General features: G+C 63.6%; 2 protein-coding genes across 2 annotated transcripts in view; both read left to right on the forward strand.

Annotated features, from left to right (window-relative positions):
* The window catches only part of ABCB8 (ATP binding cassette subfamily B member 8), a 16,840-nt gene extending 6,286 nt beyond the window's left edge, over positions 1-10,554 (forward strand). Inside the window, exons 6-17 of the mRNA XM_025291812.3 lie at positions 67-228; positions 341-426; positions 545-642; positions 1,023-1,128; positions 4,386-4,419; positions 4,623-4,759; positions 4,952-5,046; positions 5,180-5,313; positions 5,799-5,946; positions 7,573-7,823; positions 8,476-8,604; positions 8,935-10,554. Coding sequence (XP_025147597.3) covers positions 67-228; positions 341-426; positions 545-642; positions 1,023-1,128; positions 4,386-4,419; positions 4,623-4,759; positions 4,952-5,046; positions 5,180-5,313; positions 5,799-5,946; positions 7,573-7,823; positions 8,476-8,601 — 1,377 coding nt within the window. The 3' untranslated portion in view covers positions 8,602-8,604; positions 8,935-10,554. The remainder of the gene's footprint in view (positions 1-66; positions 229-340; positions 427-544; positions 643-1,022; positions 1,129-4,385; positions 4,420-4,622; positions 4,760-4,951; positions 5,047-5,179; positions 5,314-5,798; positions 5,947-7,572; positions 7,824-8,475; positions 8,605-8,934) is intronic.
* Positions 10,555-12,157: 1,603 nt separating this feature from the next.
* ASIC3 (acid sensing ion channel subunit 3) lies at positions 12,158-16,409 on the forward strand. The gene is made up of 11 exons (XM_025291816.3): positions 12,158-12,995; positions 13,991-14,141; positions 14,308-14,435; positions 14,550-14,745; positions 14,838-14,894; positions 15,023-15,170; positions 15,456-15,544; positions 15,644-15,723; positions 15,832-15,906; positions 16,092-16,150; positions 16,251-16,409. The coding sequence occupies exons 1-11, from the start codon at positions 12,462-12,464 to the stop codon at positions 16,327-16,329; spliced, it is 1,596 nt and encodes a 531-aa protein (XP_025147601.3). The 5' UTR covers positions 12,158-12,461; the 3' UTR covers positions 16,330-16,409.

A 16,409-nucleotide genomic window follows, 5' to 3' on the forward strand; every position in this document is an offset into this window, starting at 1 on the left:
TCTGACGCTTGGCGAGTCCCCACGTCCTGGTGCTGACGCCTCACAGGCTTCCTGTCCACTGTCCAGGGGCTGCGGAGCTGCACGCAGGTGGCCGGCTGCCTGGTGTCGCTGTCCATGCTCTCCACACGCCTCACACTGCTGCTGATGGTGGCCACGCCTGCCCTGATGGGAGTTGGCACCCTGATGGGCTCAGCTCTCAGGAAACTGTCTCGCCAGTGTCAGGAGCAGGTATCGGAATTCCCACCCGCCCCCCCGTGCTCTCCTCCTTCTCTGCACCCTGTGCTCCTTGGTCACCCTCCCCATCTGCATCCTGGCTTTCTAACTTCTGGGTCCCTCGCAGGTTGCCAGGGCAACGGGTGTGGCAGATGAGGCCCTGGGCAACGTTCGGACGGTGCGAGCCTTCGCCATGGAGCAGCGGGAGGAGGAGTGAGTCCTGAGCAGGGACGGAGTGCAGAGCTGGGGGGTGCTCCCCAAAGGCCCCTTCATCCGCCCTGGGCCCAACCTTGCCAGCTTCCTGAGGGCTGTGCTTGGCCTCTGTCCCCAGACGCTACGGAGCGGAGCTGGAGGGGTCCCGCTGTAAGGCAGAGGAGCTGGGCAGAGGCATCGCCTTGTTCCAGGGGCTCTCCAACATCGCCTTCAACTGTGCGTGAGCAGGGACCCCTGGGGGGAGTACGGGTGCAGCTCGGGGTGAGCTCGGAAGAGCCAGGGCAGCCCTCCACCTGCTTGGTGGCCAGCGTCTCCTGAGTGCCAGGTAGCTGGTTTGCTAACTAGGGGAGAAGGCTGCCAACTCAGGTAGGGAGTGGGCACGCAGGCCCAGTGCCACATCTGAGCCACGGGCAGAGCTGCTGGAGAGGAAGCAGTGAGGTGCCCCCAACCCCCTCACTATCAAAAGAGGAACTAAGGCAGAGACCATTCAAATGACTTGCTGAAACACCAGTCGGTGGAGCATGGCAGGGACCAGCACAGGGGCCAGGCTCTGTCCCCCGCCCTCCTCCCTGACCACCTCTCCTTACCCCTCGCAGGCATGGTCTTGGGCACCCTGTTTGTTGGGGGCTCCCTCGTGGCCGGGCAGCAGCTGACGGGGGGAGACCTCATGTCCTTCCTGGTGGCCTCCCAGACTGTGCAGAGGTGAGTGTGGGCCGTTCTCTTCCTGAGGGGCCCAGCTGGGACAGAGGGCGCCAGTCTGCTGTGGAAGTGACCAGCTCCCCCAGTGAAGTGCAAGGCTGGGGAGGGGGCCCCCTGCCTCCCAGTAGTGCCCACTCAGGGCACCCCGCAACCTCATTCACTGTACCCTCAGAAACGCATCCGTCAGCTTCAACTTCCCAACAACTCAAAAGTTTCCTTGATAAGCTGTTTTTGTTTAATTTTGATAAAATGCACATAACAAAATTTACCGTCTTAACGTATTTAAGTACAGTTTATTAGTATCACATAACACTCATGTTGTGTGACCTTCACCAACATCCGTCCTCAGAACAGCTTCACTTTGTGAAACCGAAATGCTGTCCCTAGACAACCCCCTCCCCAGCCCCCGGCGACCCCATCCTACTGTCTGTCTCTGTGAATCTGTCTGCTTCAGGTCCTCATGTAGGTGGGCTCATACAGTGTCTGTCCCTGGTGAGGGCGTCTTTCTCTGAGCGCGACTTCTCCCAGGTTCATCCACGTCGGGGCAGGTGTCAGAATTCCCTTCCTTTTTAAGGCTGAGTAAGACTCTGTGGGCTTCCCTGGTGGCTCAGATGGTAAAGAGTCTGCCTGCACTGCGGGAGACCTGGGTTCAATCCCTGGGTGGGGAAGATCCCCTGGCGAAGGAAATGGCAACCCCCTCCAGTATCCTTGCCTGGGAAATTCCACGGACAGAGGAGCCTGGTGGGCTACAGTCCATGGGGTCACAAAGAGCTGGACATGACTGAGTGACTTCACTTTCTTTCTTAAGACTCCATGTACGGTAGGCCATCTTTGATGCACTCTCTAAGAGCTGGCCTCCCGCCCTCTGCCTGACCTTCCCCTGCACGTCCCACCCAGCTGGCTCACCGTGTCCACGGCTCCGCCACTCTGCCACAAGAGGACCCAGGGTGGGCAGCCTCCTCCCCTCCCCTACCCCTTCTAAGCTGAGTTCCTGGCAGTTCCTTCCCCTGATTCCGTTTCTCCTCGCTTTGTTCTCTCCCCCATGTACCATATACACCAAAACATATAAAATGTAAATAGCCACTAGATAAATAGAGTAAATGTGAAATAACAAGTAACTGGAGAGTGAAGACCCGTGTTACCACCAACCGTGTGGAGAAAACGGCATCAGCCCCAACGTCCCCCTGGGTCCCCCTCCTCACCCTGATTTCCCTGGTCTGTGTGTCCTGCTCTGCTCCAGGTCTCACCCCCACGAGCGTGGGGGGCATTTCTTCCAGAGTCCTTCACCATTGGCCTTGTTACCGTCCGGGGCAGAGGGCGCTCACCCCGAGGCAGGGCAGGTAGAAAGAATCCACCTTTCCCAGCCCCAGGCCAGTGTCCCACAAAGACCAGAATCCCCCCCCGTTTCTGCTCAGTGCTGCCTAGTCAGGCCCCTTCACACCCTCTCTGGGTCTGGGCACCTGCCTCCTCCCCTGTGGCCTTGGGACACGGAGGTCTGAGGGTTCCAAAGACGGAACACGGGCTGCCCCCGGCTGCCCCTCCCGCGGTGCTGACCTGCATGGACCCTCTGGCTCCCTGCACGCAGTCGCCCCTCCTCCCTTGGACTCGCCGTCCACTGGGCCCCCTCCCACTGTGGCCTGGGCACAGACCCGCTCCTTCCCTCCCCACTGCACAGCCTGGCAGGCTAGCAGACTGCAGTTACAGGCTCAGGAAAGCCACTCGCAGACTGCTAGGTGGTGCCGCTCGCTGGGCCCTTGGCCCGGCCTTTTGGGAGCCCCTCAATAAGGACGGGGCTTCCCTGGGGGCTCAGACGGCAAAGCGTCTGTTCACAATGTGGGAGACGCGGGTTCGATTCCTGGGTCAGGAAGATTCCCCTGGAGAAGGAAATGGCAACCCACTCCAGTACTCTTGCCTGGGAAATCCCATGGACGGAGGAGCCTGGTGGGCTACAGTCCATGGGGTCACAAAGAGTCAGACACGACTGAGTGACTAACACACACACACACACACATACCACATGGGGAGCCTTCACCACCCACCTTGGAGAAACTGGGTGTCAGTAAAGAAGCTGGTGTTTCCTCCTGGGGTCCAGCAGGGGGAGGCAGGGAGGCAGGCCTGCCCGGAGTTCAAGCAGCCTCAAGCAACCCCACCCGAGGGGTTCTCAGTGGTGGCCCTGGGGTCCTGGAAGGGAGAGGGAGGTGCCCAGACGGACCAGGGTCACGGCCAGGCGTCTGGGTCTGGGTCCCCCTGGGAATGGGCCCAGCCACCACCCTGCCCCGTGGGGCCTCCAGGGAGGGCGAGGCCTGCCTCCCGCACCATCCCCGCGAGCAGGGTCATGCGCAGCTGGTTTTCAGTGGTGGCATGGCACCCCCACCGGGCCCTAGTGGCTTCCAGGTCTCTGGTGGACAGTGCTCTCCCGACATTGGCGGAGAGCGCCCTGTCCCAGCTCCCCTCCATGCCTCTCGCCCCCTCCAGCAAGCGCTCTGAGCCCCGTCCGCCGCCCCCCCCCAGCCCCTACCTGGGTGCTGGGACAAGTGTGGCCCTGGGGAGGCAGTCTTGCTTCTAGAAAAACCTGCACACACCATCGCAGACGCACAGTCACGGGCGGCCAGGCCAGCCGGGTGCTGTGACTAAGGAGCAGTGACTCACCCCCCTCCAGCCCCGTGTGACAGAGGCAGCCGCCCACCGTCTGGGTGCAGCTGCGATGAGATAAAATCTTCAGGGAATTTTCTCATGGGGTCCCCCCAGCCGCCCCCGCCCCCTGCGGCCCAGTGTCTTCTGTTTCCTTCTTCCTGTGGAAGGAGTAACATCCTTTTTTTCCACTTCATTAGACCTTGCTTCCCCGGGCCTGGACAGCCCTAGATCCGACCACCTGGGTGGGCCTCATGCCCTGCAGGCTGCGGGCAGCCTGGAGCGCAAGCCCCCTGCCCGCCCGCTGCCCGCCTTCCTGGCCGTTTCCTCCCTGGAGCCCGGCCCTCAGGGAGTCCCTGGCTGTCAGCCCCCTCTGGGCCAGGAAAGAACGCGGCTCTGAAGGGAGGAGTGACTTGTCCCAGGACTGGGTAGTCTACACAGGGTTGCCAGGTCCCGGGGCCCCAGGGGCCCCAGGTTTCAGGAGAAGCCTCTCTGTTTAGCCTCAGGCTGCCCGGTTTCCCACCTCGCTCAGCACGCCCGCCCCCTCCAGACCTGCCCCTCCACCTCCGGGCCGCCTTCTCTCAGCCTCTCGCTGCTGCCTGCTTTCAGCCCATGTCTTTTCCTTGTAGGTCCATGGCCAACCTCTCCATCCTGTTCGGTCAGGTGAGCTGCAGAGAAGGGTCTGGGGGTGCGGGTCCAGGATCTGGGCTGGAGTCCCACAGCCACCCACGTGACTTGCATGCTGCAGAAACCGGGCGTCCAGTGAAGGGGACGCCGTGAGCTCTTCCCGCCCAGGTCGGCCAGGAGATGCTGCCCCTTCCCTCGGACCCAGGCCTCCCTCACCCCAGATTCGAACCCCTCCTCAGGTGGTGCGGGGGCTCAGCGCAGGCGCCCGCGTCTTCGAGTACATGACCCTGAGCCCCGGCATCCCGCTTAGCGGGGGCTGCAGCCTGCCCCGGGAGCACCTACGCGGCTCCATCGCCTTTCACAACGTCTCCTTCAGGTCGGTGTCAGCCGCCTCCTCTCCTCTCCAGGCTGAGGACAGGGGAGGGGGAGGTCTGGGGACCCGTAGGGCGGTGTGGCCCTCTGAATAAACCCCGCTCCGGGGCTCAGGGAGACTTGAGAGTTCAGGAGGGACCAGGTGACAAGGGTCCAAGAACCTGGTGCGACCTGAGAGTCTCTCGCCTCCCACCAGCTACCCCTGCCGCCCCGGCTTCCCTGTGCTCAGAGACTTCAGCCTCACACTGCCCCCAGGCAAGATCGTGGCCCTGGTGGGCCAGTCCGGGGGAGGTAAGAAGGGCCCACTACCCCCCCGCCCACCTGCGACTCCGCACCCTGGAACCACCCAGTGTGGCAGGAGGGGCCCCGCTCTCCCGGAACACGCTCTGGAAACCCATGCCCTCCTCCCCTCCCTGACCCCCAGGAAAGACCACTGTGGCGTCTCTGCTCGAGCGCTTCTACGACCCCACGGCGGGCGTGGTGACACTGGATGGGCAGGACCTGCGCACCCTCGACCCCTCCTGGCTCCGGGGCCAGGTCATCGGCTTCATCAGCCAGGTGAAGCTTGCTTCTCAGTCCCACGGCCCTTGAGGGGGTGGGGGCGGGTGGGCTGTCTTCACTGGTCCCAGTGTTCATTCACCAGGGTCCCAGCTGCTGCAGCTCTGCCTTTGGACTCTGTTCCTCAATTTAAGAGGTCCCATGGGGCGGCCCTTTTAGGATCCCTGACAGCCCATGGCATCCAGAAGGTCAAATTGTAATAAAATCTTCCTTGGCCGTCTCCCCAGAGTAGGGTGCCCTGCCTGGCCAGCTGGTCTTGCTCTCCTAGCCGCCTTCCCTCGCCCCTTCCCGAGGGGCCCCATGTCCTGCAGCAAGCTTGGCCTCTCCCCACTCTGATGGGTCTCTCTCAGACCTGTAACTCTGAACCTCCCCACTTGCCCTCCACGGGGTCCTGTTGTGGCCAGAACTCTCCTGATTACACTCTTCAGGGTTTCGGGGCAGAGTCGAGATGTTTCCTGTGGTTCCCCCCCACCTCCCGCCCCCAGGAGCCCGTCCTGTTTGGAACCACAATCATGGAGAACATTCGTTTCGGGAAGGTGGACGCCTCTGACGAAGAGGTTTACGCAGCCGCACGGGAAGCCAATGCACACGAATTCATCACCAGCTTCCCGGAGGGCTACAACACCATCGTGGGTGAGTTCAGGCACGGCGTCCCACACGGGCCTGGGGGCCCACGTGGGCTGGGGTGCAGGGGGGTGGGAACGCGGTCATGGCCTCGGGGGAGACCAGACTGGGACTGTGGCCTCGGGGGACAGAGGCGGCTCTCCGGGGACAGAGACCATGCCGGGGTGGTTCAGGCACAAGCCGGCTGCAGGGACAGGAGCGTGGCGGGGACACACATGATCCATGACGTGGGGACTCTTCAGAGTTCACCACATCAGCCCCCGAGACCTGACCAGAAGCACAGGGAATCAATCTCTTTCTCTCTCTGGGTTTTATCCTTTAATGAAAGGTGTTTCCACTTTTGTTATCCACAGGGATGGTTTTGGTTGAGCACATCTCTGTTCTGACTTACCCAGAAGCGGGCTCTGGTGGTTCTAGAACATTAGAACGTAGCATCACACGAGAATCTTCACGTCGAAGCTTGCAGCTTCGTGTGTTCCTCTCAGAGGTTCTCTCCAACCTCTGGGCTCGTGTCCGTTATCCAGAGTCTCTTGGCTCTGTTGCAGAATGTTCCAGCATGTCTCATGGTGCTGGACATGTCCTACTCTTTGTGACAGGCTGCCAGGCTCCTTTGTCCATGGGATTCTCCAGGCAAGAATACTGGAGTGGGTTGCCATTTCCTCCTCCAGGGTCTCCTGCATCTCCCGAATCGCAGGCGGATTCTTTACCACTGCGCCACCTGGAAAGTCCTCTCATGGTGCAGGCATATCTAGAGTTCTCAATTCTCTTTTTTTGGCCACACCTTGCTTCACGCAGGATTTTAGTTCTCTGACCAGGGATCCAGCCAGCATGCCCTGCAGTGGAAGCACAGACTTGTAACCCCTGGGCCACTGGGGAAGTCCCTCTCAACTCTTCTTGACACTTAGGTCTCAGTCAGGGCTTCCCTGGTGGCTCAGATGGTAAAGAATCCGCCTGCAATGCAGGAGGCCCAGGTTCGATCCCTGGAGTGGGAAGATCCCCTGGAGAAGGGAATGGCTACTCGCTCCAGTATTCTTGCCTGGAGAATCCCATGGAGAGAGGAGCCTGGTGGGCTACAGTCCATGGGGTCGCAGAGTTGGACAGGACTGAGCGACTGACACAGTCAGGCCTCGGTCTGCTGAGCTCAGCCTGCCCCGTCGAGCAGCCATCCTTTGAGGTCTGTGTTTCTTGCTGCTGAGACTCTGCTCCTTGGATGCAGCCCTGCCTGGAGGAGCTGGCCCTCCCTCTCCCTCTGGCGCCTGCTCTGTGACTGTCATCACCTGGAGGCTCTTCTTGGCGCTCAGCCTGCCACCTCTGCTGTTCTCTGTGGGCGTTTTGGACTCCACATGTGGTCTTTCCAGAATGTCCGGGGGTAGGGTGGACTCCCACCATTCTGCCACCCGAACTCCAGGAGCCACGTCTGGGTCCAGCAGAGACCCAGGAGGCCAGGAGAAGGTGGCTAGAGCTTCAGGGCCGGGGCAGGTGGGTCCGGGCCCGTCGTGGCTCCGAGCCGTGCCCTGGTACGGGGTGGAGCCTGGCCTCATCGGGCATCACTGCGCCCCGCTGTGTGCACAGGGGTGGGGGATCAGGGTGCTGCCAGGCATCACGCCTGCCCTCTCCCCACCTCCCGCCCCCCAGGTGAGCGGGGTGCAACCCTGTCTGGCGGCCAGAAGCAGCGCCTGGCCATCGCCCGAGCGCTCATCAAGCAGCCCGCCGTGCTGATACTGGACGAAGCGACCAGTGCACTGGACTCAGAGTCCGAGAGAGTCGTGCAGGAGGCCCTGGACCGCGCCAGCGCCGGGCGCACCGTGCTGGTCATCGCCCATCGGCTCAGCACCGTGCGCGCGGCCCACCGGATCGTCGTCATGGCCCACGGCCGGGTCTGCGAGGTCAGCCAGGGCCCTGGGGCACGGGTCGGTGGGCTGGGATGGACACAGGGAGGTTGGTGGCTCAGCTGAGCTGTGGGAGGGTCTGGCATGACCCTGGGGGCTGGGGGTTATGGTCTGGTAGTAGCACCGTGTGGATTCAGGAGTTCTTGCCCTTCAGTAAGCCCTGGCCACTCCAGGCCCCTGTTTCTTCCCCTGGGGGTGGGCGAGCAGTGAGCAGAGCTGCAGTGAGACCCCCAGTGTCACAGGGGAGGGTTCTCAGAAGCGCATGCTGCTGGGGGAGGGCCCCAGGGCTGAGGGGCTGAAGTGGGGGCCCGGGGAACCTGATCAGGGCCCAGCAGGAGCAGCACCCCGAGGCTGGGTCTGCAGCAGGGCTCGGAGGCTGTATGGGGCCCGGTTCACAGTCCCCCAGCCACCTGCACTGGGCGAGGGGCGCCAGGCCCTGTAAGGAGGACAGGGGGATCCAGAGGCTCTTGCACAATCCAGCTCGGCTAACAAGTACAGATGCGCCAGCCGCAACCTGTGAACGACGGTGCTGTGTCCTCCGGAGGGGCTCTGGCTTAGGTGGAGACTAGCCCAAGGAGCTGGTCCTCTGAGGGCTGTGAGCTCTGGGCCGGGTGGGGGATGACCATCTGCCCCCCCTTCCTCTCTGCAGGTCGGGACCCATGAGGAGCTCCTGAAGAAGGGCGGGCTCTACTCGGAGCTCATCCGGAGACAGGCCCTGGACACCCCGCCTCCGGAGGCGCCCCAAGTCCTTGGGCACCAGCACTCCAAGTCCTGAGAGGTCTGGTCACCGCCAGGCGTCTGTGGCTGAGGCCAGAGCTCAGCTCAGGGGGCCTCCCGCAGACCCCGCTCCCAGGAGGAGAGCCAGCATGCTGGGTGGGGCGGCTCCCCCTGCTCGGAATAAAACCCCGGGCCAGGTGCTGGGCTGGGAGGAGGCTGGGCCCAGCTGTCCTCCTGCCGCCAGGCTGCCCGCCTCCTGCTGGAGCTGAGAGTCCTTGGGCTGGCCGCCCAGGGGAGGGGGTGGGCTCCCAGGCCCCGAGTGGGTCCCCTCCCTTTGCCCAGTCCTCCTGACCCCTCTCCCCACCCTGCTGGCCTCCCTTCTACCTGACAGCTTAATGGTGTCCAGGCTGCAGCTGCAAGGACTCTTCACAAGTCAGCGCTGGGGAAGGGCAGTAGGAACTCACCCCAGCATTCCTCCCACACCCAAGCCACGACCTCGAGTTCCTCCACGGACTCTTAACGTGTCTCTCGGACCCTGGCAGAAGCGGACCAGCCTCTGAGCCAACCCTTCAAACCCACAGCCCCGTCCTGGGCACAGCTTCCCTTCTCCCTGCCCCATAACACAGTCCTTTAGATGTCACCCCCGACCGCTGTCTGAATGGGACAGGTGCCTGGCGGACCCCCTGGCCCAGGGGCGGGGGTGGGGGGTGGCTGTGGTCTGTTCCACACAAGGTTGCCAGGAGCCAGCCCATCTCCCCACTGCCCCAGCCCCATTCACCTAGAGTCTGTCACCTGGTGAGAACGTGGACCCTCACCCTCTAGGTGGGGACACCTACCTCTGAAAGTGACAGAAGGGGGACACAGGCCCCAGGCCCCAGCCCCCAACCGCGGGGGACAGTCAGTGCTAACGCCCACCAGAACCCACTAAGGAGCAGCTGATGCCAAGCTCCTTGGGCTGGCGAGACAGAAAATCAGGCCAACGAGGAGCGGTCACAGCCAGCCTCCCTGGGGTGGTCAGAGAGGGTCCCAGGTACAGGTCTGACCAGAGCCGCTTCTTGAAAGAGGGCAGGCCAGCTGCCCAGTGGCACAAGCCTGCGACCCCAAAGCTGTGAGTGGGGCGGGGTGTCAGCTTCCAGGGGACCTCGGTGCAGCCAGGGTTTCCCTCCAGCCCTGGTCGCCCCAGAACTGGTCACCCCTCCTCCCTGAGTTCTGCTCATGGCACTTCCCTCCAGGAAGCTTTCCGCCCTTCACAGCCCCATCTGGGCTGACGACCCCGCTGAGTCTCGCTCGGGTGAGGAAGCAGGTTGCCCCAGTGAGCCCATTTGGATTTATCCCACGGCATAGAAGGGTGACCGCGGGCGGCTGCGGCTGGAGGCCAGCCTGGGGCACCTTGCACAGCTCCGGTGTGCGTGTGGCAGCCAGGGCTCAGTCCCCCCGCGGCCTCCGTGGATGTGGTCTGGGAGCAGATGCTACCGTTGGGCCACGACCAGCCTGCTTGGATGCCCTGCTTTCTTGCTGATGAGAGGTCATCTCCCTGGGCAGGCCTGGCCTGGCTCCAGCTTGCTCTGCCACTAAACCCCTCCCTGGGGACGGCAGCCAAGGGCAGGTCTCAGCTTCCCGCCCTGGTCCACACTGGCCGACCGGGCCCCTCCCAGACCTGGCCAGCTCCTGTTCCACCAGCAGCCTCCAGACGTCTCCCGACACCAGATCCCAGGTCTTTCCTTACCTCTGCAGGGTGGCCTCTCTGAGTCCTGCCCCCCACTCCCACCCCACCCCCTTTAGGGAAGTAGTGAGACCACAGAAGGCCAGGCGGTCAGCCAGCCACTCGTAGTCTTAACCCCGACCTCGGCTCCTGCAGCCATTCCGCGTGGGTCATAAACCCAGCTGAACTTCATTTTGAGAGCTTGTTTTTTAAGAGTTTAATTAGAATGATCTGTGGTAATGTACTTGGGGCTGCAGCCTCAGAAGCTGGTTACATCTGTGCAGTAAACGGTGTCATTCACTCCTTCAAGATGTGCGTTCGTTAAGCGCCTGCTGCGGGCCGCCAAGCCCACGAGGTGGGGACAGGGAGGCCCCTGCCCACTGCAGTCTCACTGGGAGGATGGGCGATCACCGTGCAGCGTGGCTGTGTTCAGTTGGCACACTTCCCCTCACTGCCAAGAGCCCACGTCTCGTGGAACCTCGCCACAGAGGCTCTGTGGAAGGACACGGAGTAGAAATGAACGCAGTTGGCAAACCAGCGGAGATCAACCCACAGCCTGTCTCAGGCTGGCAGCGCCTCCTGCAGCCGCGGGCGAACCAGCGGCTAACCAAACATAGGGTCTGGCGGCCCAGCAGGCCCTCTCCAGCTAGGCCCCCTCAGCAGCTGCCTCCTTAGTGTCCCCTGTACTTCGGGTCAGCAAGACACTGGAACCCCACGAGGCCAGCAGGCCTGAAACTCTGCTGTCTGTTTTTGAGCCGCCAGGAGCTCTCCTCTGCCCGACCCATCTCTGAAACATCCGAGGCATCATTCAAGGGCCCCAACTCTGCCCAGAGACAGCCAGTGTTACCACCCCATGCTGGGCTCTGGCCCAGGGGCCATGTAGTTCCTCCTTTAGAAAAGCACCCCCCCCCACTCCCACCCACCTTTGGAAGACAGACACACACCCCTGTTCCTGATGGGAGCGCCCACTGTGGGGAATTTCACGGTGTCGATCAGGTTCCCCGTGCAGTTACCTTTTCTTGACCCGGCAGCTGTATTTCTGGGAGTTTCCATCTGTGCAGCGTTACTGAGAGCGCTGTTGTTTGCCACGAAAGACTGGAAACCCCCAGTATCCATCAACAGGGGTGTGGCTGTGTTAATACAAACAGTGCATCCGCATAAATGAAATGGTATGCGGCCGTTTAAAAAACACAGAAGGTTTCTGGGTGCTGGATACCACACGGCCTCTAGGATGTGTTGTTAAGTGAAAAGAGGTGTGAAGTTCACAGAGCATCCGTACTACCCGGGAGGGTGGCCCATGGGCACCTATGTCCCACCCGAAGGGTGACGGGTAAGCCCACCGTCACTGTGGCAGAGGCCAGCCCCCCCACCCAGACAGGAGGGCCTGCGCATACGGAGGTGGGAGAGGATCGCTGGAGATGGACCACCTTTGGACGTGGGGCCAGAGGAGCCCCCGGCACCCAGAGTCGTCTGGGACACTGGGGGCCCGGAAGGAAGAGCTCACTGATGCCAGCTCCCCATTGCTTTCCAGCCTGGTCGAGAGCCAGCTCTGCTGTTTGCAAAAGAGCAGATGAACCGGGGTGAGGTTGGAGGGGTAGGGGGGAGAGAGGGCTGGGCCAAGGGTCAGCGGCTGCCCCTCAGGCCCAACACTCAGGGGCTGCAGCTGGGAACCTGGGGTCCACCTGGAGCACCCCAGCCCCAATTTGTCTCCGGGCTTCCCCTCCTCAAGCCCGATCCAGGAATGTGTGGTTTCCTGCTGGCGCCTCTGGTAGTCTCCACTGCCACACCCCCTCCCTTCCCCTGCACTAATGGCTCAGCCTGGGGCCCCAGGGACCCCCCCGCACCCCCCCTACTGTTCTGCCAGCCCCCTCGCCCCCTCACCGCTGAAACCCAATCCTCTGCAGCAGCTCCGGCTCAGCCAAGCAGCCTCCAGCAGAGCCGCCCTGCCTGCCACGTCGGCTGCACCCTACCTGGTCTCTGCCACAGAGCGCCCCCCGCACCCCGGGGCCCATCACTGTGCCCAGCGGGGCCACCACCTGGGGCCAGAGGAGGCCAAGGGGACCTTCGACGGACAGGACAGCCCGTCTCCCCAGGCCAGTGCCTCTCCCCCGCCTCTCCCCTCCTTGACGCACCCCTGCATGACCCCTCCCAACCCTTGACTGACCCTCTCGCATGACCCCCTGCGCCCCTGCACCCCCTCCCTGGGGGCTGCAGCCATGAAGCCCCCTGCGGGCCCGGAGGAGGCCCGGCTGCCCGCCTCGGACATCCGCGTGTTCGCCAGCAGCTGCACCATGCACGGGCTGGGCCATGTCTTCGGCCCGGGGGCGCCTCCGGCGCGCCGAGGGCTGTGGGCTGCCGCCGTGCTCCTGGCCCTGGCCACCTTCCTGTACCAGGTGGCGGGGCGGGTGCAGTACTATGGCGAGTTCCACCACGAGACGGCCCTGGAGGAGCGCGAGAGCCGCCGGCTCACCTTCCCAGCCGTCACCCTGTGCAATGTCAACCCGCTGCGGCGCTCGCGCCTCACGCCCAATGACCTGCACTGGGCCGGGCCCGCGCTGCTGGGCCTGGAGCCCGCCGAGCATGCTGCCTACCTGCGCGCCCTGGGCCGGCCCCCCGCGCCCCCCGGCTTCATGCCCAGCCCCACCTTCGATGTGGCCCGGCTCTATGCCCGGGCCGGGCACGCCCTCGAGGACATGCTGCTGGACTGTCGCTACCGAGGCTGGCCTTGTGGGCCTGAGAACTTCACCACGGTGAGCCGTCTGCGCCAGCCTCCCCCAGAGCCAGGGGTCCTGGACAGCCGTGCAGCGCCAGGGGCCAGGGCTCCCCTCCCCTCGCCTCACCAGTGCCTTTCTGTTCAGCCCAAGAAGCAGTCCTTCTCAGCCCCCTCCTGACCCTCAGCTGGACCGCAGAGGGCAAGGTCACACTGGGGGCACTGGAGGCCCTCACCCAGGCTGGATCTGGGCCCAGGTCTGGTCTGGGGAGAGCCTGCCCCTAGGGAGTTGGGGTGTGCTGGGAGTGTCTGGTGTGCTGGGCCAGGGCCCCCTACTTCTCTGCCAGCAGGGAGGGAGCTTGATTTCCCTCTGCCTCTTCTGCCAGACCTGAAGGAGGGCAGCTGGGACCTTCTTCCTTTTATGCCAGTCTCCAAAGAAACACTTGTCCTGCGGGCTGTGCCCAGGGCTTGTGGTGAGGGTGAGGCATGGGGGTGATGGGAGCTGATGAGAGTCCAAGTCCATGTGCCGGTTAAGGGAGGGTCTGGAGGCATGAGGCTTCCCTGGTGGCTCAGCTACCAGGTAAAGAATCCATCTGCAGTGCAGGAGACCCAGGTTCGATCCCTGGGTCGGGAAGATCCCCTGGAAGAGGAGATGGGCTACCCACTCCAATATTCTTGGGCTTCCCTGGTGGCTCAGCTGGCAAAGAATCCACCTGCAATGCAGGAGACCTGGGTTTCATCCCTGGGTCGGGAAGACCCCCTGGAGGAAGGCATGCAACCCACTCCAGTATTCTGGCCTGGAGAATCCCATGGACAGAGGAGCCTGGCAGGCTACATACAGTCCATAGGGTTGCAGAGTCGGACACGACTGAAGCGACTTAGCACACATGCTGGGGGCATGAAGATGAGGGCTTCAGTGTTCAAAGAGAGAGCCAGGTAGAGGCCAGGGAGGAGAGAGGTGGCAGGGTCCTCGCGCTGGCCTCTGGAAAGGGCCTGCTGGCCCCCGGAGATGTCTGTCCTCTGCCCGCCCCCCAGATCTTCACCCGGATGGGGCAGTGCTACACCTTTAACTCTGGCGCTGATGGAGCCGAGCTGCTGAGCACCCCCAAGGGCGGCATGGGCAACGGGCTGGAGGTTATGCTGGACGTGCAGCAGGAGGAGTACCTGCCCGTGTGGAGGGACGTGGGTACGGGAAGGGGAATGTGCAGGGGGCATCCCGGGAGTGGGCCCACGTGGAGCCAGGCCTGTCCTTTCCTGTGGGAAGGGGTGAGGTTAGCTGGTCACAGTCCTGGGGAGAAGGGGCTGCAGCAGGGACCTGGGCCTCAGGACTCAGGGTCCCCCTCTTCCTGCAGAGGAGACCCCGTTTGAGGTGGGTGTCCGAGTACAGATCCACACCCAGGAGGAGCCGCCACTCATCGACCAGCTGGGCTTCGGGGCAGCCCCTGGCTACCAGACCTTCGTGTCCTGCCAGAAGCAGCAAGCATCCTCCCTGGTGCCTCCACCCCACCCCCCCCAGACCCCATCCCAGCTCCTCACACCTGCCCCAGGGACCTCACTGCCCCCCAGGGTGCCTCCTTAACCCGCCCGCCTCCAGCTGAGCTTCCTGCCGCCGCCCTGGGGGGACTGCAGCTCTATCTCTCTGGACCCTGACTTTGAGCCAGAAGCTCCTGGTCCTCTGGGTACCCCCAGCCCGGGCCTCAGCCCTCCCTATAGTCTAATGGGGTGTCGCCTGGCCTGCCAGAGCCGCTATGTGGCCCGGAAGTGTGGCTGCAGAATGATGCACATGCCGGGTAAGAGGCTGGGGGCCGCGGAGGAGGGGGTACGGGGAAGCGGGGGTCCTGGGGGCCGCTCCTGAAGCTGTCTCCTGCCCCCCACCGTGCAGGCAGTGCCCCAGTGTGCAGCCCCCAGCAGTACAAGGACTGTGCCCACCCGGCGCTGGGTAAGGGGAGAGCCTCCCCTGCACTCCGGCCCCACCCCCACTCCACACCCTGGTTCTGCCCGCGACCCGGACCCCGGCGCCGGCCCTGTGGGGCGGGAGGACCTGACCCCGGCGCCTGTGGCCGGCAGATGCCCTGCTGCGGAAGGACGCGTGCCGCTGCCCCAACCCATGCGCCAGTACGCGCTACGCCAAGGAGCTCTCCATGGTGCGGATGCCCAGCCGCCCCGCCGCCCGCTACCTGGCCCGGAAACACAACCGCAGCGAGGCCTACATCTTGTGAGCTGGGCGGGTGGCCTGGGGGCGGGGCGGGACCCCTCCTCCGGGCTGAACCTCCCTGCGCACCCAGGGCTGGGAAACCCGGCTACCCATCGCTCCCCGGCTCTGGGGGCTCTGGGCAAGCGCCTCAACCTTCCTAAGCTGGGCTCTTCTGAAAAACGGGCTCCCCCCACCACCGCCCTCCCCACCAGGGCTCACGAAAGGTCCCAGAGACCAGAGAACGGGGTACCCGTTCCTGCCAGCAGCTGGCACTAGGAGTGTCCAACAAACACTCTCCTCCTCCAGGGAGAACGTGCTGGTGCTGGACATCTTCGAGGCCCTCAACTATGAGACGGTGGAGCAGAAGAAGGCCTACGAAATGTCCGAGTTGCTCGGTGTGTCTGCGCCTGCGTGCAGCTAGCGCCCTGCAGCCCAGGGGGAGGCATGGGCAGGGCAGACAGCTGTGGGCTGACGGGGTGACCCCGCCTCCACAGGTGACATTGGGGGCCAGATGGGACTGTTCATCGGGGCCAGCCTGCTCACCATCCTGGAGATCCTGGACTACCTCTGTGAGGTGGGAGGGCCTGGGCCCCAGCTGGGGGAGGGGGAGGAGTCAAGGCACAGCATCGCAGGGTGGGGGTGGGTGGGCATGGGGTCCACCTCCAGCGCTGCTTGTCCCCAGGTGTTCTGGGACAGAGTCCTGGGTCGTCGCTTCTGGAACCGAAAGCACCCCCAGAGGCCCTCCAGCGCCAATCTGGTAACAGCCCCCCGAACCCTACCCCTGCCATTGCCACTGTGGGTGCTCAGCCCCCTCCTAAGTGTAGAACGCCATCCCTACCCAGCTGGGAGGCAGGGGAGGGGCAGTGACCCTGTCTGGGGTGGCAGGTGGGAGAGACCTCTCTATCCCCGCCCCCACCTCTGACCCTCTCCCTCCTCTCACAGCTTCAGGAAGGGCTGGGCAGCCATCGGACCCAAGTTCCCCACCTCGGCCCAGGCCCCAGGTAATAAGAAATGGCCTCCTGAGGCCAGGAAGGAGGGCAGAGCTTAGGTCTGGGAGGGCAGGGGCCAGGCAGGACCCAGCACTGCGGTCTGTCTCCCCAGGCCTCCCACCTCCTGCTCCGCTGTCGCCAAGACCCTCTCTGCCTCCCACCGCACGTGCTACCTCGTTACCCGCCTCTAGACGTGGGGGTGGGGGCACGGTGTCTTCAAGGCCGCACCCTGACACCCTGGATGTGACCAACCTGCCTGCATCTTTGCCGC

The sequence above is a fragment of the Bubalus bubalis genome, chromosome 8 (assembly GCF_019923935.1).
Source record: "Bubalus bubalis isolate 160015118507 breed Murrah chromosome 8, NDDB_SH_1, whole genome shotgun sequence".
NCBI classification, from domain to species: domain Eukaryota; kingdom Metazoa; phylum Chordata; class Mammalia; order Artiodactyla; family Bovidae; genus Bubalus; species Bubalus bubalis.